This window comes from Nycticebus coucang, chromosome 9 (assembly GCF_027406575.1).
Source record: "Nycticebus coucang isolate mNycCou1 chromosome 9, mNycCou1.pri, whole genome shotgun sequence".
NCBI classification, from domain to species: domain Eukaryota; kingdom Metazoa; phylum Chordata; class Mammalia; order Primates; family Lorisidae; genus Nycticebus; species Nycticebus coucang.
In genome coordinates, this window is record NC_069788.1 from 123,116,476 (window position 1) to 123,140,663 (window position 24,188).

A 24,188-nucleotide genomic window follows, 5' to 3' on the forward strand; every position below is an offset into this window, starting at 1 on the left:
GAAATGAATCCCCAACAATAAAAAAAAAGTATTTCTCTGAATTAATGCATTGTTTCATGCTGTTTCAAAAACTGTTTGTAATTCTCAAAGTTAATGGCTGTTTCTGTGTCCCATTAGTAAGTGTCGACTATGTGCATGACATTGCGCTCATTCTCCCTTGTTGAGTGTATTGACCACTTATTTTTTGTAACAGTCTCTCCCATGTAAAGGGAATTGTTTCCTTAATTTTCTTTTTGAATTGTTCAATATTGATTTATAGAAATACAACTGAATTATGTGTATTCATGTATCCTACAACTTTGCTAAATTTGTTAGTGCTAATAGTTCCTTTTGTGACTTCTTTAGAATTGTACGTGTATATATAAATCTTTGTGGTCTGTGAACGGAGATAGTTTTACTTCCTCCTTCCCAATTTGCATGCCTTTATTTCCTTTAATTGCATAATTTCCCTGGCTGGAAGTTCCAGTAAAATGTTGAGAAGAAGTGGAACGAGTAGACCTTTTTCTTCCTGATGTTAGGGGAAATGTAAGATGAAACTAAGTTTTCAGTTTTTTATTAGTAAGGATTTTAGCCGTGGGTTTTTCATAGATGTCTTTATCAAGTTAAGGAATTTGCCTTCTATTCCTAGTTTTCTGAGTGTTTTTATCATGAAAGGGTATTTTATCTAATATTTTTTGTACATTAATTGAGATGATCATTTATGACTTTTTTTTTCATTTCATTAATGTGGTGTATTACATTGCTTAGTTATACTGAGCCATTCTTCCATATCTGGAATAATTATCACTTGGTCTTGGTATATAATCCTTCCAATATGCTTTTTTATCTTGTTTCCTAGTATTTTGTTAAGAATTTTTATGTCTGTGTTCATAAAGGGTATTAGTCTATAATTCTCTTTTTCTATGCTGTCTTTGTCTTTGTGTGAGCTTAATACTGGCCCCAAAAAATGAATTAGGAAATGTTCCCTCATCTTGTGTTACTTGAAAAAGATGGGGGATATTTGTTAATTCTTCTTTAAACATTTCATAGAATTCCTAGTGAAACTACCATATTAGAACTTATACTTCTAGTCAGGTTTTCTATTTCTTCCTAAGTCAATTTTGGGAGTTTTGGGAGTTTCTCTGTTTCTAAAAATTGGTTTATTTCATGTAGGTTTCCAATTTGTTGACATACAGTTGTTGATAGTATTCTCTTGTAATCATTTTTATTTCTGTAAGATGAGTAATAACATCTCTAGTTTCATTCCTGACTTTAATAATTTGAATCGTCTCTCTTTTTTCTTGGTTAATATAAAGATTTCTCAGTTTTATTGGTCTAATTGAAGAACCAACTTCAATTTTGTTGATTCTTTTATTTTTTTCTATTCTCTATTCCATTTATCTTCACTCTAATCATTATTACTTTCTTCTGTTTCCTTTGGATTTAGTTTGAATTTTATTTTCATTTCTTAAGGTAAAGGATTAGGATATTGATTTGAAATCTTTCTTCTTTTTTAAAGTAGATGTTTACAGCTAGACATTTCCTCCTTGGCATTGCTTTTCTGCATCCTGTGAGTTTTGGTATGTTATGTTTTCATTCATCTCAAATTATCTTCTAATTTCCCTTGTGATTTCTTAACTCATTGGTTGTTTAAGAATGTGTTTATGGGGGCAGGACACAATTATAAGAGGGACTTTATCTAACAAATGCAATCAGTGTAACCTCGTACCTTGTACCCTCATTGAATCCCCAACAATTAAAAAAATAAATAATGTGTTTAATTTTTATGTATTTATTAATTTCCCAAATTTATTTCTGTTATTAATTTTCAATTTCTTTCCATTATGGTTAGAGAAGCTACATTGTAAGATTTTAAACTCTTTTTTTGTGTGTGTGTGTGTGTGATTTTTTTTTTGGCCGGGGCTGGGTTTGAACCTGCCACCTCCGGCATATGGGACTGGCGCCCTACTCCTTGAGCCACAGGCGCCACCCTACATTGTAAGATTTTAATCTTTTTTAATTTAGTGAGACTTTATTTTATGGTCTAATATGTGGTATAACCTGGAGAACGTTCCATGTTCACTTGAGAAAAACATATATTCTGCTGTTATTGGATATTTTCTATGTGGCTGTTTAATTGGTTTATAGTTTTTTTTTTTAACAATCAAGTAGGCAGTGGCTCACACCTGTAATCCTAGTACTCTGGGAAACTGAGGTGAGACAATCCCTTGAGCTCAGGAGTTTGAGACCAGCCTGAGCAAGAGCAAGATCCCCATGTCTACTAAACATTGAAAAATTAGCCAGGCCTTGTGGGAGGTGCCTGTAGTCCCAACTGCTTGCGAGCCTGAGGCAGGAAGATCACTTGAGCCCAGGAGTTTGAGGTTGCTGTGAGGTAGGCTAATGCCATATCACTCTAGCCAGGGGCAACAGAATGAGACTCTGTCTCAAAAAATAAAAAACTCAACAGTCAGAGAAAGGAAAGTAAAACCACAATTCAATTGTTGCACACTGACCAGATTTTTAAAACTTAGCAATACTGACAATATTAGATAGAACTAAGTTGGAGAATGAGAGAAGATGTTATACTTCTCTGTTGATAGACAAATAAATTGGCTTAACCAGGTTAGAAATACATAAAAAAAAGTATTTACACCTTATAATCAGCAATACTATTCCTGAGTACGTAGCTCTCAAAATTTATGCCCATGGACATCATGGTTCATGAACAAGAATATTCATAATTTCCTCAAATTGAAACAATATAAATTTCTGTCAGCAGAATATTCTATATTGACTGTCTCCTTTTTTGACCCCTGGTAATCATGTTCTGTCTTCATCATGTGGTGAAGCAGTGCTCTCTCACATAACTGTTGGCCGCCACCATCTTCTCCTTCACTGTATGTTTCTTACCCCTTTCTAGGGTCCGTCTTGGCATATCCTTTCCATATGGTCTTTGTCTTTGGGGTGTCCTTTGTTTCTGTAACTTTAACAGTTATATCTCTGAAGTAATTTGTCTTTGTCTAGCATAGGTTTCTTTTTTCAGATGGGGAGATTTATTTCCAGGCTACATAATGAAATTGTAAATTTATCCTTGCCAATATTAACTGGATCCACAATGGTGATTAAAAATTCCTTTGCTTTATCGTTCATGCTCATTCATCAATACATTTTTTCCTAGAATTTCACCATTCCTCTACTGTTATAATGATGTCTACCTTTTTATATATCATGTCTACCTTTTATTTTTACAATTTACCCTGATTTATCATGTCTACTTGGTTCTTCACTTCCTAGCTTGTCCATTTACTTTACTAGTCACTTCCTTAATAACTGTATGTAATGGGTTCTTTTCAGCTCTCTCCTTATTCCTCTTCTCTGCTGTCTTTGATATTTTTATAACAGCTCCTTGAAACTATTCTTTTCTTCATTCCTTGATACTCACCCATCTTATTTTTTCTCTTTTCATCTCTAGTGATTTCTTAGGAATAGGAACACCAGAAAATTTATCTTCTAAACTAGAATGTTTTTGACAATGGAAAAGACATGTTATTTAGTCACTGATAATAAATATAGATCCAAATTTTTCAGGGAAATATTACATGTTAGTTACCCCATTTACAGATCTTCTCTTTCTTTGTCCAGTTCCTTTTCTTCTGATAACCCCTTAATATGGGTATTACCTAAAATTTTCAACTATCGTCTGTGGATATTTCACATACTCTTCCTTGGGCAAAACATTTGAATTTGTGAAATTACCACCTCCATTGACAATTCTCAAATTATATGTCCAATCCTTAATTTTTTTCTGAATTACAGACTCATATAGCTTGTCTGATAGTTTCCAACTGTCCAAAAAGTGTAAGTAGCCCAAAAACTACATACCCCCAAGATTTAAGCTTATCTTTGCGTTTGAATAACCTGTTTTATTTACATACTTATATATAACGCACACAGATATAGACTATGTTTATACACTTACATTTATAAATCTGCACATATATACATGCACACACAAAGAGACATTACTTTGTGCAGTTGCTTCATTAGATACTGCTCATATAATAGTAGCAAAAATACAATCACATCATGACAATGCATTTTATTAATAGTATGCAAGATAGACATTGATCAAACAGTCACACATACAGATGTCATATATGTATGGTTATTTCTGTGAATGAGAAGTACATCGTATCGTGTGAGTTATGATGGGGTATTTGATCTTCTTCTTTCCAGTACATGACCTATTTTTATTAGATAATAGGTAGCTCTTCAAATTCAGTCTCTATTTCTTGAAAATATCACAGTTCAGTACTCGAATGTACCAGCAAATAGAGTTATATTTCTTCTAAGAATTGCCATTGCTTTTCATCCTAGTTATAGCTATATTGCTCATAAATCATAAAATGTCAACCACTGAAATGGTCTCAATACCATTGGCATTGAGGATATTGATGTAGAAATTGAATAAAGGTGCTTCTATGGAAATAGTGTTATTTCCTTTGTGAGAAAGAAATGATAAATAATAGTCACAAAGTCGGGTTGTTTCTTTCTTCTTTTCACATAGTAAGTGATATTTGTTTGATTGAATGTTAATTGCTTGTTCTTTTATCATATATGTTACAAGTCTTATACACAAAACTTGAAAGTGCTCAAGGTCCCATTCTTGGAAGACTTATCCCCATTTCTACAGGCCAGAACATGAACTAAATTATGTATAGCCTAAAATAATAAATTTCATAATCAACATGAATATTAATATTAAAATAAAATAATCTGCATTTTTATGTTGGTATAGTTTTAGAGAAGTGATACTCAAGTTACATCAATCTCTACTATGTTGATAGGTATAATACAATAATATTAACAATGGCCAACATTCATTAAAGATATACTACTTGGCAGTTCTAAATAATTTACATACATTTTCTTAACCCTCTCAGTAATCCAGTGAAGGAGATACTATAATTATCCTTATTTTTCAGGTGAAAGAAATGATTATTCAAAAGCTGTATCCATCAGGGTCCCAGAAAATCTCATAAACAAGTAATTGAGGAAAGTTTATGAGAGCCAAAAGTATTTTTTAGGAAAAACCATAAAACAACGTAGAGTGCCCTGGGACTACTAGTACCAGTGGGAGCCATTAAAATTTCTGGTCCTACATAATATGGCAAAGGGAAAGAGTCTGATTAGGACCTATACATGAGAATAACAGTCTGACAAGAGCTATGATCTTGAGTTGAGGGACACAGCCAGCCTACAGTGACCTGGTAAAGCAGGAGCCACGACAATAAATAGCAGGCCTTACTCTATTCCACCACACTGTGCCAGCGTCTTTTACTGGCTGAACCCAACTAGAAGCCAGAAAGCACAAAGCACTTTGTTAAATGGTAGGAATAGAGAGGGTGAAAAATGTTGGAGAACAAATCTAAAAAGGAAATGGAAAATATCTAGGAATTAAATAACTTGCTCAAGATTTCTAACTATTAGATGGCAGAGAAAGCATATGAGTGACAAATACTTTACTCCTAACAACAGTGCTAAAAAGCTTTATGAGAGATTATTTACCAGGGAAAATATTTTAAATCTGAAAATTTCTATCCTATCTCAAATTGCTGGATGCATTTATACATAACAGGAAGTGACAGCAAACATGTGAGAGCTGAGCAACAAAGAGTGCCAAAAAAAAAAAAATTGGACGTGAGTATTTATTTTAAGTGTTGTTGGCCTTTTCAGTATATTAAATCATAGCTGTTCCCCTTGTTCAGATTCCAGACTCCATCATTTCTCGTGGTGTTCAGGTGCTCCCACGAGACACAGCCTCCCTCAGCACTACTCCTTCAGAATCTCCTCGAGCTCAGGCTACATCTCGCCTCTCCACAGCTTCCTGCCCAACACCAAAAGTAAGTACAGTTTCTTGGCACTTTATTCCACCTGCTCTACCATGGAAATCTGGGAAAACTAACCAATACACATATTTCTCACTGTTTATCAAGGTTGGATTGCATGCAAGATAATACTATGAAAAATGAATGGAGTCTAAGATAGTTACCACCGTTATTGCAGAAGTTGTCATATTAGATTCAATAGTAGGACAATAAAGATTTCATGCAAAATGTCTTACTTCTCCATCGCAGCCAAAGGTATCACTTTCTGTAGCTGCTGTTTCTTTGTTGCAGGCTTATTATCTTTGAGCATACTTGTCAGTATAGATGTAAAGTTATTTGTTTATACTGAGGATGAATGTATTTTGGGCCCAAAAATAGCAGGATTAACTAAATACTAAATACACCAAAGGGATTCTTTTTTTTTTTTTTTTACCTTGTCCAAGCAGGGGAAGCTCCCTGCTCTAGTATCATTCCAACTTTTTTCAAACATATTTAACTTGGAATGTTGCTGCCTAATATTTGGAAATAAATCTAAATTTATTAGAAAGAAAGTTTTAATGCCAACCTTTGGGAGAGGGAAAGAGTTTCTTAGTCTTTATTTTTAATGATCACTATCACTGAATTATGATGGAGAGAAGGATTAGATACTTACTTGCTGCTCACATCTTTGTATATGTGATAAATTAACTAGCAAACTTAATTACTACTGTGACTGCTTTCTTCTAGAATGTCCCTTCCCTGATTAAGTTAGCCATTTCTGCTTTCAAGTTCTCTATGTGATAGATTCAATATTACTATCAAAACATTAACGGTAACATTCCTTCCTAAAATTCATAAGACATCATAATAACTATTAGGCTACACACTATAAGTTTGTTGTAGGGGTCTGACAGTTAATTTTTCAAATTGTGGCTCTTTCTCTGTCAGCAAATTTAAGGACTTGTATAGCTGTCTTCCTCAATTCCAATTTTTTCTATCAATTTTATGAATGTTATAATTTTATTTGACTGGAAGTGATCTCAAACGATTCTTGATGGGGGCAGTGCAATTTATTTTACATTACATGGTACAACCTTCTCAGCAAAGTCTTGAGAGTGTTACAGTTGTCTGTCATTGTTTTTGGACATGTCAAAAATAACTGATACTAATTTTATCATTTAAAAAATTGAAGTCCGGAACCTGACTAATAGATTCAAAACCACATGCCCTATGTGTCAGGTGCCTTGGAGATTCCTTGTGAGGTAATAGGGCATGCAGCTGGTCACCTTCCTGCTTTGCTGACCCTCTGAAGCTCAGCGCCAACATTCACCACTAAGTGAGTGGGTGCACAACAATAATCTGCAGTGTGATATCAGTATTCAGGAAATTTTTCCCAGTGGCCTAGTACCCAAAGAGGAATTATGGGACAGGTGTTCCATGGCTTGCAGTGGCATTTGCACAAACCAACGCACAGCTCCTCAAGTCCCGTAACAGACCCCATCATCTTGGTCTTTATCATGATACCTGCACAATATGGTAGCACTATACCGTGATGCACGGGACAGCTCCCGGACACATGCCACAGAGAGCAACTACAGTGTGCTCAAGACTACTAAGAAGTATACCATAACGCATACGCCTTGTGCACCTCTACCCATACCGGAGTATGTTTCACACATAGTGAGCTCTGATTGGTGCCACAAAATGTTAATTGGTCTTCTTCCTGCTAGACCTGGTGGAGATGACCGTGCATTAATGAATCAACTACACCTGGTAGCCAGAGAAGCACAGATGACATCGTTAACTGCAATTAACAAGTTTCTTGGAGAATTTGATTCAGCTTTAATATTAATTCCAGGTGTTACTGTTGAAATCCAAAAATTCAGAGAGGCATATAAGATACTTGAGAAAGATGTAGATTCATTGTGTTTTTCTTATGCAAAAATAACATGTTATCTGGATACCATGAAGATAGCCACCTCAGCCTTTCCACACTTAGCATCAGCAGCACTATATCATGCATCTGAGACATCTGCCACTATGAAAAATTACTGCCAGAGTAAACCTATACCGGTGTAATATCTGAATCAAAACTCAAAGCCTTCAAGAAGAAAACTGAAGCAAGAAGGCTTCACAGCAGAACAGTGGGCCATTGTGGAGTTACACGGCCTGTCAACATATGTTAAGCTATAGCTGCCACACTCTCTCACAAAAAACAATGTCAGCTCTGGGATAGAATCTGACTGAAAAACTGAATTTTAAAGACAACATAACTGTCATGTCCCAAAAGCATGGCCCAAAAGCAGCCATCTCATGCACACTGCACTCCACTCCAGCAACACTCAATCAAAAATTAAGTATCTAACTCCTCCAGGCCTAGAGCCAATACCAGGTGAATTAGAGACATGGAAACTGAAGAATGAAGAGTACTGAATTAACTATTAAATTACATGACCTTCAAAAAAGACCCAGATTTGAAGGCACTGCAATAACAAAGATCCAGTCAAGAAAGTTGAGAACTTAAGAGCTTCAGCAGGGATTTGAGAATATTATTTATGTAATCAACAATCTTCAGCGATATTATGAAATTGAATTTAAACACCCCAAGGAACAACTTAAAAAGCTTCAACTTAATGTAGTACCAATGGGATATATTTATCCAAATTTTCCCCATACTGTAACTTCACTCATTGTCATGCAAGCAGCCCATTCCAATACTGAATCTTCAACAGAGGTTGATAAATGGAAAAGCTGGTGACTTCTGTGAGCAATGTTTGATGCATGTCACTGGGCCTATTTCCCAGTTTCACCATTGTGATTTTGCAGTTCACAACACCCATGAATTCGCAATAAACATCATGATTTAGATACTATATCTGGACAAGTGTGGAACATTCACAAAAACTTTATAGTTTAGTTTTAGGTATAAATAGCCTTATAGATAATAAAAGTAATTAATCAATTGATTAATTAAATAAAAAATTAAGGTCTAATATCTTCAGTGAAAAATATTATAAGAACATTTGAGACATGAAATGTATGTTAATGTCGCTTGGGTGCTGGTCAGCTACATTTCAACTGAATGAAAACAAGTTATTTTTAAAAACTGACTTGAGTAGAAAAATTGAATCCATCTCTTTTTTTAAATTTTTTTTCCCTGAGACAGAGTTTCACTTTCTCAGCCTCGGTAGACCACTGTGGCATCATAGCTCACAGCAACCTCAAACTCTTGGGCTCAAATGATTCTCTTGCCTCAGCCTCCCAAGTAGCTGGGACTACAGGCACCCGCCACAACGCCTGGCTGTTTTTAGAGACAGTCTTGCTCTGGCTCAGGCTGGTCTCAAACCTGTGAGCTCAGGCAATCCACCCACCTCGGCCTCCCAGAGTGCTAGGATTATAGGCATGAGCCACTGTGCCCAGCCATGTCTTTTAAATTATTAAGACAAAATAAATTATAATTCAGCTGTATTGAAATTCAGCTATGAAAGCTAGACTCATAAAGTCTGGGAAATAATTCACTGAATTTTAAGATGTAAATCTTGGGATTAAAGAACAACCTAAGACACAGTGTTTTTTTCTTAATAATATACTAGGTTCCCAGAAAGGCTATGTTAACCACTGTGATAAAAATGTGTCAAATGGTTTATGAAGCGAGTGTATGATACCCCATGATCATATCAATGTATACAGTTATGATTTAATAAAAAAATAAATAAATAATATACTAGGTTCTGAAAGAGGGAGAGGATGGAGGGTGGTACACCTTTTGAGGGCAGAACACTATTATGGGAGGGTATTTATCTGACACAAGCAATCAGTATAACCTGGTTTTTTGTACCCTCAATGAATCCTCAACAATAAAAAAAAAAATAATTGTAAACTAGGTTCTTAAGTTATTTTTGCAGTACTTCAGTCTAAATTTAATTATACATAATAATTCTTGAGACTTTTTAAAACTTTGTGATTACATTTTAGTTACAAAGAGGATGTCAGATACAATAAAAAAATCAGTTACTTCCCAATTCACCAAAGTAAAATCCTACAAAGTAAAAAATGTTAATATTCATTAATTTAATTTGCTTTTTGAAAAACTTGAAAAGAGCAAGCAATTTGTCTTAATAGTTTTTCCTGGGCAGCGCCTGTGGCTCAGTGGGCAGGGCTACCAAGAGTGGCAGGTTCAAACCCAGCCGTGGCCAAACTGCAACAAAAAAATAGCCGGGTGTTGTGGCGAGTGCCTGTAGTCTCAGCTACTCAGGAGCCTGAGGCAAGGGAATTGCCTAAACCCAGGAGTTGGAGGTTGCTATGAGCTGTGTGACACCACTGCACTCTACCGTTGGCAACAAAGTGAAACAATGTCTCTACAAAAAAAAAAAAAATAGCTTTTCCTTAGTTAATGCTTAGATGTTCAAACTGACAGTGGATTCAAATAAAGCAGTGTATTTGTATTAAGATTGTATTCCTTGGCGGGCGCCTATAGTCCCAGCTGCTTGGGAGGCTGAGGCAGGAGAATCGCATAAGCCCAAGAGTTAGAGGTTGCTGTGAGCCGTGTGACGCCACAGCACTCTACCGAGGGCGGTACAGTGAGACTCTGTCTCTACAAAAATAAAAAAATAAAAAAATAAAAAAAGATTGTATTCCTTTTAGATAATATTTACCAGCACTAGAATGTACACCTCAAAGATAAAATTAATTGACTCTAAACTAGAGGCTGTTATAAGTGCTTTAATATCAGTGAAAGATACAGTCTCTGTCGTCATGGAATTTGCAGTTTCTCAGAGGTTGAGCTTCTCTTATCTAAAATGCTTGAGACCAAAGTGTTTCAGATTTCAGAATTTTTTAGCTTTTAGATACTAAACTAGTTGAACATCACTAATCTGAAATGCTCCAATGAGCATTTACTTTGAGACTTTGAGCTCAAAAAGTTTCAGATTTTAGAGGATTCAGATTTTGGATTTTAAGTGTAAGGATCCTGAACCAGTAAAGTTAATATGTAGATAAACATAATTAATTTTAATAATTATAATTTTATAACAATTATAAATTGAAATACATACTAACCAATTGTGAGCTTTTATGCAGGTGACAGTTTTTTTAAATATATTCATAATATATTCATCAATAATAACCACTTTAAAAGGTGGTTGTCATAAATCAAAAACTCTCAGGCCAAAACTTTTTGTTATTATGGAAATAGTCTAATTCAGTGATTTCAATATCCAATTTTAAATATCAATTCTTTTTCATTTACAATAACAATTTCCTTTTTTTTTTTTCCTTTTTTCTCCACTGACTAAAGTTTCAAGGTCAGGTACTAGGTGAATTATTTTCAGTACAATCTCTGTAAATTGATGACCCAAGAGACTATACCAAACTGGTCAACATAGCAAAGTAGGCCTAATACACACTCAGTCTAAGAAAGTTAGGTCGATAATATCCAGCATCCCTTCATGATCAGAACACTCAAGAAAATTGGTCTAGAAGGGACTTTTCTTAAACTGATAGAGGCTATCTACAGCAAACCCACAGCCAATATCATATTGAATGGAGTTAAATTGGAATCATTTCCACTCAGATCAGGAACCAGACAAGGCTGCCCATTGTCTCCATTGCTTTTCAACATTGTAATGGAAGTTTTAGCCACCGCAATTAGGGAAGAAAAGGCGATCAAGGGTATCCATATAGGGTCAGAAGAGATCAAACTCTCGCTCTTCGCAGATGATATGATTGTGTATCTGGAAAACACTAGGGACTCTACTACAAAACTCCTAGAAGTGATCAAGGAATACAGCAGCGTCTCAGGTTACAAAATCAACATTCATAAATCGGTAGCCTTTATATACACCAACAACAGTCAAATTGAAAAAGCAGTTAAGGACTCTATCCCATTCACAGTAGTGCCAAAGAAGATGAAATATTTGGGAATTTACCTAACAAAAGACGTGAAAGATCTCTATAAAGAGAACTATGAAACTCTAAGAAAAGAAATAGCTGAAAATGTTAACAAATGGAAAAACATACCATGCTCATGGCTAGGAAGAATCAACATTATCAAAATGTCCATACTACCCAAAGCAATATATACTTTCAACGCACTCCCTATTAAAGCTCCACTGTCATATTTTAAAGATCTTGAAAAAACATTACTTCGTTTTATATGGAATCAGAAAAAACCTCGAATAGCCAAGACATTACTCAGAAATAAAAACAAAACAGGAGGAATCACACTACCAGACCTCAGACTTTACTACAAATCGATAGTGATCAAAACAGCATGGTATTGGCACAAAAACAGAGAAGTAGATATCTGGAATAGAATAGAGAACCAAGAGATGAATCCAGCTACTTACTGCTATTTGATTTTTGACAAGCCAATTAAAAACATTCAGTGGGGAAAAGATTCCCTATTTAACAAATGGTGCTGGGTGAACTGGCTGGCAACCTGCAGAAGACTGAAATTAGACCCACACCTTTCACCATTAACTAAGATAGACTCTCATTGGATTAAAGATTTAAACTTAAGACATGAAACTATAAAAATACTAGAGGAGAATGCAGGGAAAACCCTTGAAGAAATTGGTCTGGGTGAGTATTTCATGAGGAGAACCCCCCGGGCAATTGAAGCAGCTTCAAAAATACACTACTGGGACTTGATCAAACTAAAAAGCTTCTGCACAGCTAAGAACACAGTAAGCAGAGCAAGCAGACAGCCCTCAGAATGGGAGAAGATATTTGCAGGGTATAACTCTGACAAAGGTTTAATAACCAGAATCCACAGAGAACTCAAACGCATCAGCAAGAAAAAAACAAGGGATCCCATCGCAGGCTGGGCAAGGGATTTGAAGAGAAACTTCTCTGAAGAAGACAGGCGCACGGCCTTCAGACATATGAAAAAATGCTCATCATCTTTAAGCATCAGAGAAATGCAAATCAAAACTACTTTGAGATATCATCTAACTCCAATGAGACTAGCCTATATCACAAAATCTCAAGACCAGAGATGTTGGCGTGGATGCGGAGAAAAGGGAACACTTCTGCACTGCTGGTGGGAATGCAAATTAATACATTCCTTTTGGAGGGATATATGGAGAACACTCAGAGATCTAAAAATAGATCTGCCATTCAATCCTGTAATTCCTCTGCTGGGCATATACCCAGAAGACCAAAAATCACAACATAACAAAGATATTTGTACCAGAATGTTTATTGCAGCCCAATTCATAATTGCTAAGTCATGGAAAAAGCCGAAGTGCCCATCGATCCACGAATGGATTAATAAATTGTGGTATATGTATACCATGGAATACTATGCAGCCTTAAAGAAAGATGGAGACTTTACCTCTTTCATGTTTACATGGATGGAGCTGGAACATATTCTTCTTAGTAAAGTATCCCAAGAATGGAAGAAAAAATATCCAATGTACACAGCCCTACTATGAAACTAATTTGGGACTCTCACATGAAAGCTATAACCCAGCTACAACTTAACAATAGGGGGAAGTGGGAAAGGGGGGGGTGGGTAGAGGGAGGGGAATCGGTGGGATCACACCTGTGGTGCATATTACAGGGGTATTTGCGAAACTTGGTAAATGTAGAATATAAATGTTTTGGCACAGTAACTGAGATAACGCCGGAAAGGCTATGTTAACCACTGGGATAAAAATGTGTCAAATGGTTTATGAAGTGAGTGTATGATGCCCCATAATCATATCATTGTATACACTTATGATTTAATAAAAAAATTAAAAAAAAAAAAAAAAAAAAAAAAAAGAAATGTTCAATTGAAAAAAAAAAAAAAAAGAAAGTTAGGTCAACTTAAGGACATAGTGATGTAGGGAGATGGTTAATTATAGGGATTCTACTGTATTTTAATTTTTTAGCACAAATATTTATTTGAAGGGGAGAAGAAGTTAAAAGTGACTCACAAGTTTCTAATTTAAGATATTGGATGGATGATAATTTTATTAGTTATATTAAAGATTGAAAAAGAGGTATCAGGTTTTAAGGGTAAAACAAAAAAGGGTAATGCATTTCCATTTTGAAAATGTTTAATGTGTGAGACAACAAAGTAGTGATACTCAGCATAAAATTGGAAATATACTTTCCAGTTCTTATTTTACTACATCTTGGTTGTGATATTTATAATTTAGTACACACCATGTATTAGTGTTGGCCAAACTACTTAGAAGTCCTCTTTCTGTGATACAAATTAGGCATTCACGGTCTGTCATGTGCTGCAATATATATATATATGTAAATATATTTTTTAATCAGAAATACAATACAGTTTTGAACAATCAGCTAAAGAATACTTAACTCACTAACAGAACACCTAGATTCAAATGCTTGCTTCTCTACTTAATAACCACACAAAATTAAGTAAGTTGTTTAACTTTATTGAACTTTGTATCTATTATGAAACTGGAAATCGCTGTCTTTGTGTTTATTAATTCATTAAATCAGTCTTTGCCTAATAGTGGGAAAACAATGGTGAGCAAGTAGATACTCTTCCTAGCTTCACAAGCAGGTAAAATAAGCAACTACAAATTAAGTGTAATAATTGCTATGATTTGTCAACAGGAGTAGAAAATATTATGGGGATAACTATCAGAAACATTTAACCACGTCATTATGAAAACACAAAAGGGTCAAATAACTGAGTTATGATTCGAAACTAATACTTCCAACCTTTCTCTCTACAGCTTATCATCATTGGGCAGTATTTAAGCATCTTGTCTATCTGAATGTGTTTAACAATATTAAATATCATTTTAGATTAACATTTTATATGTATGTTGTGGCTCAGTCGGTAAGGCACCGGCCCCATATACCGAGGGTGGCGGGTTCAAACCCGGCCTCGGCTGAACTGCAACCAAAAAATAGCTGGGTGTTGTGGCGGGCACCTGTAGTCCCAGCTACTCGGGAGGCTGAGGCAAGAGAATCGCTTAAGCCCAGGAGTTGGAGGTTGCTGTGAGCTGTGTGATGCCATGGCACTCTACCGAGGGCCATAAAGTGAGACTCTGTCTCTACCAAAAAAAAAAAAAGTATGTTGCAATATAATAGCTTAGATTGTTGCCAGCTAGCGTGAGAACAAGATCTTTAAAATATACTGTGTTTTGATTTTTTTTGATACTTTCATCACAGTCTAATGAAGGTAACCATGTATCATTTCAAAACAATTTTTCATAGATTACATTTTCTCCAGCAAATATTTGTGTGCTGAAATGACATAATGTTTTCTTGTATATGGGAAATAGTAATTTCTATTTTATATCAAATATTTTCTTTTAATGAAATCTGACTAAAATCATGAAGGATTTTCATTCCTCTTACAGTCTTTCAAGAACAAAGTTGTGGTTTTAGTCTTTTGCTGCCCTAAGTAAAATGGTACAGAGGACTCAAGTTCTAAAATAATGATACTCTTCCAAGAAAGGTTTGCTGAAAGAATAATTCTGTAATTTATTCTGTAATAAAAAATTCTCTTTTTTTTCCTTTTTTTTTTTTTTGAGACAAAATCTCACTCTATTGCCCCAGGCGAGAGTGCCATGATCTAGTGCCTCAGCCTAGATCACAGCAACCTCAAACTCCAGGGTTCAAAGAAAGTGATCCTCCTGCCTCAGCCTCCCCAGTAGCTGGGTCTGTAGGCACTTGCCACAAAACCTGGCTAATTTTTCTATTTTTGCTAGAGTCAGGGTCTTGCTCTTACTAAGGCTGGTCTCAAACTTCTGAGCTCAAGCAGTCCTCCCAGCTCAGCTTCCCAAAGAGTTACAATTACATGCATGATGCCACCGTATGTGGCCTGATAAATTCTCTTTTAAAGTGAATGTGATTCACATCTTAGATGAGTGATGTTTTCAGTTATGAAGGGCAGTAAGTAGCATCTCCATTTAGAAATCAAATCAAGAGGCTTAACACATAAAATAACGACCGGAACAAAAAAATAATAATAACAATACAAATTTTCAATCAATTCACCATTCCCTTTATATGTTAATAAAATAGAGAAAATTTTTAAAGACCCATTTTACATGTATTATTCATTTATTCCTTAAGCATCTAAAGTTTGATTCTGAAGATATAAATGTAATCTAAAGTTAGATGTTCCCTTGTACCTTAAAAGAGAAGAATTTTGTGCTTAGACTACCCAGGTTGTTGTATTTTTTTCACTTAGAAAGAAAATACAATGAACACTATCAATATCTAATTGAACTAAAATTTATGCAATGATTAAAAGGTATATTCAAATATATGTGTGTGTGGAAATGCTTTCAGTTTTACTCCATTCAGTATGATATCGGCTGAGGGTTTGTCATAGATAGCTTTTATCAGTTTAAAAAATGTTCTGTCTATGCCAATTTTCTTTTCTTTTCTTTCTTTTTTTTTTTTTTTTTTTTTTTTTAGACAGGCTCATTCTGTGGCCCTGGGTAGAGTACCATGGCATTATGCTCAGAGCAACCTCAAGCTGTTGGGCTCAGGCGATCCTCTTGTCTCAGCCTCCCAAATAGCTAGAACTACAGGTGCCTGTCACTACATCTGCCTAGTTTTTTCTACTGTTAGTAGAGACAAGGTCTTGCTCTTGCTCAAGCTAGTCTTGAACTCCTGAGCTCAAGCAGTCTTTCTTCCTTGGCCTCCCAGAGTGCTAGGATTACATCTGTGAGCTACAGAGCCTGGCATATGCTTGTTTTAAGAGCTCTTACCAGAAAAAGACGCTGAATTTTGTCAAATGCTTTTTCTGTATTTATTGAGAGGATCATATCGTCTTTGTTTTTGCCTCAGTTTATGTGGTGGATTTCATTTATGGATTTGCATGTGTTGAACCAGCCCACCTAATTGTGATGTATAATTCTTTTAATGTGTAGGTATGTTCTGTTTGCTAGGATTTTATGGAAAATTTTTCCATCAACATCATTAATGAAATTGATTTTCTTTTTTTGTTGCATTCTTTCCTGGTTTTTGATCAGGATGGTATTTGCTTCATAGAGTTAGGAATGGGTTTTGGAATGGGTTCTACAATGTAGGCACAAGCTTTTCTTTGAAGATTTGGTAGAATACTTGTGTAAAATCAGCTGGTCCAGGCCTTCCTTTTGTTGAAAGCTTTTTTATTGTTGCTGTAATATCAGTACTTGATATTGGCCTGTTCAAAGTTCTCTTTCTTCCTTTTTAAGACTAGAGAGGTAAAGTGTGATTCCAGGTATTGGTCTATTTCCTCCACATTTTCAAATTTCTGTCTATAAAGTTTTTTTTGTAGTAATCAGTGATGATCTTTTGTATCTCTGTGGTATCTCTTATTATTTCCCCATTTTGGTTTCTGGTTGAGGATATTAGAAATCTTACTTTTCTGTTTCTAGTTAATCTGGCAAAAGATTTATCAATTTTGTTTATCTTTTCAATGAACCAACTTTTTATTTTGTTAATCTTCTGAATGGTTCTTTTGTTCTGCTTTTCATTTAATTCCGGTCTAAATTTGATTATTTCTTTTCTTCTGCCAGCTTTGGGATTGGATTGCTGTTCCTTTATAAGTTCCTTGAGATGATTTATTAGGCTGTTAATTTTAACTTTTTCTGGTTTTTGAATATTGACATTTAATTCAATAAATTTCCGTCTTACAACTGTTTTTGCAGTATCTCCTTCGTTGTTGTTTTCTTCGGGGAATCCAATGATTTCCTTCTTTATCTCCTCCTTGACCCAGCTGTCACAAGGTTATTTAGTGTCCATGACTTTGTGTGAAGATGAAGGTTTTTGTTGGATTTGAGTTCTACCTTTATTCCATTGTGGTTCAAAAAGATACAAGGTATAATTTCTATTCTTTTTAATTTGTTGAGGTTTATTTTGTGTCCATAGTCAAGTTTTGAGAATGATCCTGGACCTGATGAGAGCCATGTGTATATACCCAGTGTTGTTGGGGTGGAATGTTCTGTATATGCCTGTTAAGCCCATTTGTTCTAGAGTCATGTTTAAGTCCAGTGTTTCTTTGTTTAGCTTCTGCTTGGAAGATCTGTCCAGTTCTCAGTGTGGTGTTGAAGTCGCTACCTATTATGGTGTTGTATGATAACATATTGCTCAGAACAGTTAAGGTTTATTTTATAAATCTGAGAGCATTTAAGTTGGGTGTATAAATATTTAGGATTGAAATGTCTCCTTGTTGTATTGCTCTCTTGGCCAGTATATTGTGTCCATCTTTGCCTTTCTTTACTTTTTTTGCTTTAAAGCCAATTGTATTAGCACATAGGATTACTACTCCTGCTTTCTTCTGATTTCCATTTTTCTGAAATATTATTTTCTAACCCTTCATCCTGAGCCTTATTTTGTCCTTGGGAGTTAGATGTGTTTCTTAAAGATAATCTATAGTTGGTTGTGCTTTTTCATCCAGTCAGCCAGTCTATGCCTCCAGTCGGCCAGTCTGTTCATTAATTGAGAGAATTGATAAGTATAGGGGAGTTCTGTTCATCTTGTTTAATGGAGATGTGTTGCCTGGTGTTATCACGTGGGCCATTGTGGAAACTAGGCCTGTCCTTTACTTTCTGGGTGTCTTTACTCTGCTGGTTGTCCATTGTTATGGTCTGTGTATCGTATGGATCTGAGTACTTCCAGGAGAGCTGGTCTTGTAATGGCAAATTTCCTCAATATTTCCTTGTCAGTAAATGATTTGATTTCTCCTTCGAATATGAAACTTAGTTTAGCAGAATATAGGATCCTGGGCTGGAAGTTGTTTTGTTTGAGACTATTGAAGACAGTTTCTTCTGGATTGCAAAGTTTCTATTAAAAAATCTGCTGTCACGCTAATGCTTTGCCCTTGTAAATAAGGTGCTAGTTACACCTGGCTGCTTACAGAATTTTCTCTTTCAGTTTGACCTTGGCCCGGTTAATTTTAATGTGTCTAGGAGATGCTCTGAATCAAGTTGAGCTGGGTTCAAACCCATCTAAATGGAGTATATCTCAATATTTGGTGATGCTTGGGAACTTTTCAGATATGGTATCCTCTAGTAGGGCTCCATGCCTTTGGCGCTCTCTACTTCTTCAGGGATATCTATAACTTGTATGTTTATATGCTTTGTGTACTCCCATAGTTCTGTAAGTGATTGCTCTGTTTTTATTCTCCTTTGCGTCTTTAAATGACTGAGTTCTTTCAAGAGCCTTGTCTTCAAACTCTTGATTCTTTCTTCGCCATGGTTTAATCTATTATTGAAACTTTACTACTGTATTTTAAAACTCCTTGAATGACTCCTTTAATTCTTTAAGCTCCCTTATATCCTTTTTAAGTTCATCATGTCTTTTGTTCATTTGTTGGGTCAACTTTTGGATTTCCTTTAGATGGTTTTCCTCTTTCCCTTCAATTCTCTTCATCGTTGTTAACCATACCCTAAACTCCTTTTCTGTCATTTCCATGATTTCTCTGTACAGGGGGTCAGTTGAGGTAGATGCATCATAGTCCATGAGAGGATTGATCTCTTCTTGTCTTTCATGTTGCTGGAACTTTTTTGTTGGTTCCTTCTCGTGGGTGGTTTCTTATTTACTTCCTTCCCCTACTTACTTCTCTCACTTCCTCCTTCTCCTTAATCTTCCTCTTCTATGTACTTTAATGTTGAAATGGCCTTTTGGTACCAGGATGAAAGAGTAAAGAAAAGAGAACAAGAAAAAGAAAGTTTAAAAAAAGAGAGAGAGAGGAAATGGGGGTAGTGGTGGAGATTATAAGCTGGGCTTGATGGCCCACACCAGCAATCTTAGCTCCCTGAGGGGTTGTGGTACTATAGCATACAATGCTGTTTGATAGCATTTTACCCACAGTGTAATTTCTTTCAAAATTGGAGTTTTTCCTCTCAGATCCTGCCACTACTTTATCAGCTAACTTTCTGTAGTTTTCTAAATCCTTTGTACGTTTCAAAAATGTTCACAGCATATTCACCAGGAATGAATTCCATCTCAACAAACCCCTTTCTTTGTTTATCCATAAGAAACAACTCCTCATCTATTAAAGTTTTATTATGAAATTGCAGCAATTCGGTCATCTTTAGTCTCCACTTCTAGTTCTAATTCTTTTGCTGTTTCTACCACATCTGCAGTTATTTCCCCCACTGAAATTTTGAACCCCTCAAAGTTATCTATGAGAGTTGGAATCAACTTCCAAACTCCTTCTAGAGTTGATATTTTGTCCTCCTCCATTGAGCCAAAAATGTTCCGAATGGAGAATCCTTTCCAGAAGGTTTTCAATTGACTTTATCCATTAGAGCAATCACTACCTATGGCAGTTATAGCTTCATAAGATGTATTTCTTAAATAATAATACTTGAAAGTCAAAAAGATTCCTTGAATCATGGGCTGCATAATGGATTTTGTGTTAGCAGACATTAAAACAACTCTCATCTCCTATATCTTTCTATCAGAATCTTTGATGACAAGGTGCCTTGTTATAATGGTCAGTGACGTTCTAAAAGGAATCTTCTCTCTGATCAGTACGTCTCAACAGGGGACTTAAAATATTCAGTAAACCATAATACAAACAGATAGGCTGTCACCTACACTTTGTTTTTTCATTTATGGAGCATAATTTTTGGAATTATCACCGAGCATTGGCTTCAACTTAAAGTCACTGGCTGCATTAGCCTCCAACAAGAGAGTCAGCCTATCATTTCAAGCTTTGAGGCTGGGCCTTGCCTAGCTAGGTAGCCATTAAAGTCTTAGGTGGCATCTTCTTCCAATATTTAAGCCTATTTCATCTACATTGATAATCACTTGTTTAGTGAAACCACCTTCAACAATGATCTTGGCTAGATCTTCTGGATAACTTACTACTGCTTCTACCTCAGCACTTGGCTGTTTCACCTAGTACTGTTATGTTATAAAGATGGCTTCTTTCCTTAAATCTCATGAACCAACCTCTGCTACCTCCAACTCTCTTTCTGCAGCTTCCTTGCCTCTCTCACCCTTCAAAGAATTACAGAGAGTTGGAGCCTTGCTCTGAATTAGGCTTTGGGTATAGGAATGTTGGGACTAGTTTGATCTTTGTCCATGTGATCAGTAGGCTGTTTCACTTTCTTATCATTCTTATGCTACTGGAATAGCACTTTGATATCTTTTAACAATTTTCCTTTTGCATTCACAACTTAGCTGTTTGGCATAAAGGGCCTAGGTTTTAACCTATCTCAGCTTTTGACATGCCATTCTTACTAAGCTTACTCATTTCCAGCTTTCGATTTAAAGAGAACAATAGGTGAGTCTTCCTTTCACTGAAGCCATCGTAGGGTTATTAATTGCCCAAGTTGTAATATTGTCATGCCTCAGGGAATAGTGCGGCCCAAGCAGAGGGAGATAAATAAGAGAACGGCTGGTTGGTCAGGACATTTAAGTTTGATACCTTATATGGGCATGGGTTCTGGCACCCCCCCCCAAACTATTAAAAGAGTAAGATCAAAGACCATTGATCACATATCACCATAACAGATAAAATCATGTTGAAAAATGTTGAAATACTGTTATAATTACCAAATATTATGCAGGGTTATGAAATTAGCATGTATTCTTAGAAAAATGGTGTCAAAATACTTGCTCAATGGCCAGACACGGTGGCTCAGGTCTGTAGCCCACTGGCAGGGCAAGGAAAGAGGATCCCTTGAGTTCAGGAGTTGAAGACCAGCCTGAGCAAAACCAAGGCCTGTCTTTACAAATAGAAAAATTAGCCAGGCATTGTGGTGAGCACCTATAGTCCCAGCTGCTCAGGAGACTGAAACAGGAAGATCACTTGAACCCAGGAGTTTGAGGTTGCTGTAATTTAGGCTGATGCCATTACACTCTAGCCCGTACAACAGACTCTGTCTCCAAAAACAAAAGAAGTCTTGCTCAATCAAGGTGTGCCATAAGCCTTCGATTAAAAAAAAAAAAAAAAAAGCAATATCTGCAGAGTACAGTAAAATGAGTTATGCCAGTATACCACAGAATTTTTATATTCAGGCTACCCCATTCTATTCTTAATCCTGCTGCATAGAAAATTATACCAGGTATCATATTTCAATGGAAGTTCAAAGATAAACTGTATTTTGGTCACATATGTAAATAAGCAAAAGAAATCATGTGAAACTTGAATTGCAGTCATTTTTGGCTTTGAAAACTACATTGGTTTTCTAAAGTTTTCCTCTTAGAATAGTTTCAAAGGCATATTTATATATAAGAAATAGATAGCAAGCAGTAATAAGCGGTCTGCTCCCAACATGTCTATTTAAGTTAGTCTTATATTCTTTTTTTTATATTGGGAGTTTAGTGGTGACTATCTTTTTTCTTCTTATAATTCCCTCTTTAAGTTTCTACACTTGCATTTGGAATTGAAGGGTATAGGAAAAATTTCTTCTGTATATAGTAATATAAAATTTCTTCTATAGATAGATAAATAGGCATATTTACGTATACATATATATCTTCTTATAAGCAGCAATTTTTTTTAGACCATTTATTCCAAGGCCTATTGAAGGACTATGGTGTTAAACTAGAAATGAGGAACTGGGGAGTTTGTTCCTAGATTTGTCATTAACTTGCTGTGTAACCTTAGAGAAGATACTTTATGTTGCTGGACTTACTGTAATTTTATTTTAGAAATAAAAGACAATGTGGAAAATGTTTTGCACTTGTTGCTGAACATTTTCTGTGCATATTTACAGTTTTGAAAAGTTTGAGGAAACTACAAGTTCTAGCTTTATAATCCAGATATTGTTAAGTCTCCATGTAAGATGGGAAACAGCTTTTGATATAAAGATGTTCTTTGGGATCAAAGAAGATAACACAAGAGAATGAGTAGATATTATAAACTCACTCTGAATTTATTCTGTATGGGGAGGCCCTGTTGTATAGAGTGTTAAAGGTCTAATTAGTATCCATTTTTTCTAAATTTGACAGTTCGATTCTACTAAGAATGAGAATTGATGATTATTTTTTGGTCATAACATTTACTTAATGTTGATGCATTAGTTGAAGCAATTTATATCAAATAAAGCCAAAAGTTGATGCAATTCTTACATACCAAGATGCTTTCTTTCAAAACAAAAATTCAGTTTTCTCATATTATTCCTCAGAAATCTCCATATGTCCTAAGAGGGGTTATTCTATAGCCTGCTTTAAGAAAATAAAATTCTGTAGCATGGTCAGGTTTCTTGTTTTTTTCCTGAGTATTTTAACACTGGGAATATTGCCTCACAGTACTTCTTCTATCTTCTGATACAACGAAGAGCATCACAGCTAACCTGTGATGTATTCTGGTCTGAATCTAGACCATCATTCTGCAAGTACAGAAATCCATAGTGTAAAATCACTTTGTCTGAAGTTTCCTCCTCCCACTCTCCTTTTTGAATGTGGATTGCCTCCCTCTTTAAACAAAATATTAGTTTTATTAAAGTTCTTTTTAATATTAGAATTTTATTAGAGTTCTCATCTAATAAAACACATGGTATTGAAAATTTACGTTGTTCATTTATATAGGGATGTGAAACAAGTTTTTAAAAATAGTAGTTTTACTTTTCATTTCCTCTGTCTTAAGCAAGAGGAAAATTCACCTGAAATGACAGAAAGCTTTGAGGTAGTGAATATATCTAACATTGGTCTGGCATTAAAATTTTCTAGTTGGGCAGCATAATCGTTTAATTGGGAATTTGGTGATAGCTGAACAACCTCAATGCTTAGGTCTGCAAGCAGAGGAGCTTCACTCTGTCACCTGTCAAGAATGATGCTTGTCAGAACTGATCCTTCCACTTAGAAAACATTCCTTTTTCTAGTCATGTCATTGATGTTTCTGATATTACAATGGAATAGACACTAAAACACTGAAAGAAAAAAAGTACATAGGTATATTTGTAATTCTTTGTTTTTTGTAAGCCAAATGCAAATGTAACACTACTCCAGACACTGCTTCACCAGAAGTCCCCAAGATAACCAAAAGTAAGTGCCAATTTCCTCATCTTAGGAATAGTACCTTAACAAAGACTGAATTTTAGTGACCAGCCTATTTGCAGAGCATGTCATGCAGACTCTGCTTAGTTAACTCCTTGGCCTCTTAAGAGGTAACTCAAAGAGTCAATTGATGTTTTTGCATGTATTACGTACTAATGTGTAGAAAAACTTTTAAGTTCACTTTTTCTTTATTCTGTCTTTTTTTACCCATCTTCCCTTATTGTAGCAAATTAGACGGCCGGATGAAAGCAAAGGAGTTGCTAGTAGAGTTGGATCCCTCAAAGTAAATATGTTTCTAACATTTTTTGGCAAGATTTTATCTATAGCCTACACTTCCTTTTTGGAGGGTGGCGGGAGGAAGGGGGCTTTTTCCATTTTTCACCATCCCATTTTTTTTTTATTTTAATATTTTTATTG

At 35.5% G+C, this 24,188-nt stretch overlaps 1 protein-coding gene across 11 annotated transcripts in view; it reads left to right on the forward strand.

Annotated features, from left to right (window-relative positions):
* GPHN (gephyrin) overlaps positions 1-24,188 on the forward strand; it is a 708,676-nt gene that overhangs the window by 477,421 nt on the left and 207,067 nt on the right. For 8 of the 11 annotated variants that reach the window (XM_053602269.1, XM_053602258.1, XM_053602260.1 and 5 more), the window contains one exon: positions 5,748-5,882. The exons of 2 other annotated variants lie outside the window; for them this stretch is intronic. In XM_053602269.1, coding sequence (XP_053458244.1) covers positions 5,748-5,882 — 135 coding nt within the window. Of the gene's footprint in view, positions 1-5,747; positions 5,883-23,997; positions 24,055-24,188 lie in introns of all 11 variants that reach the window. One more of the 11 variants, XM_053602268.1, reaches the window with a different exon arrangement.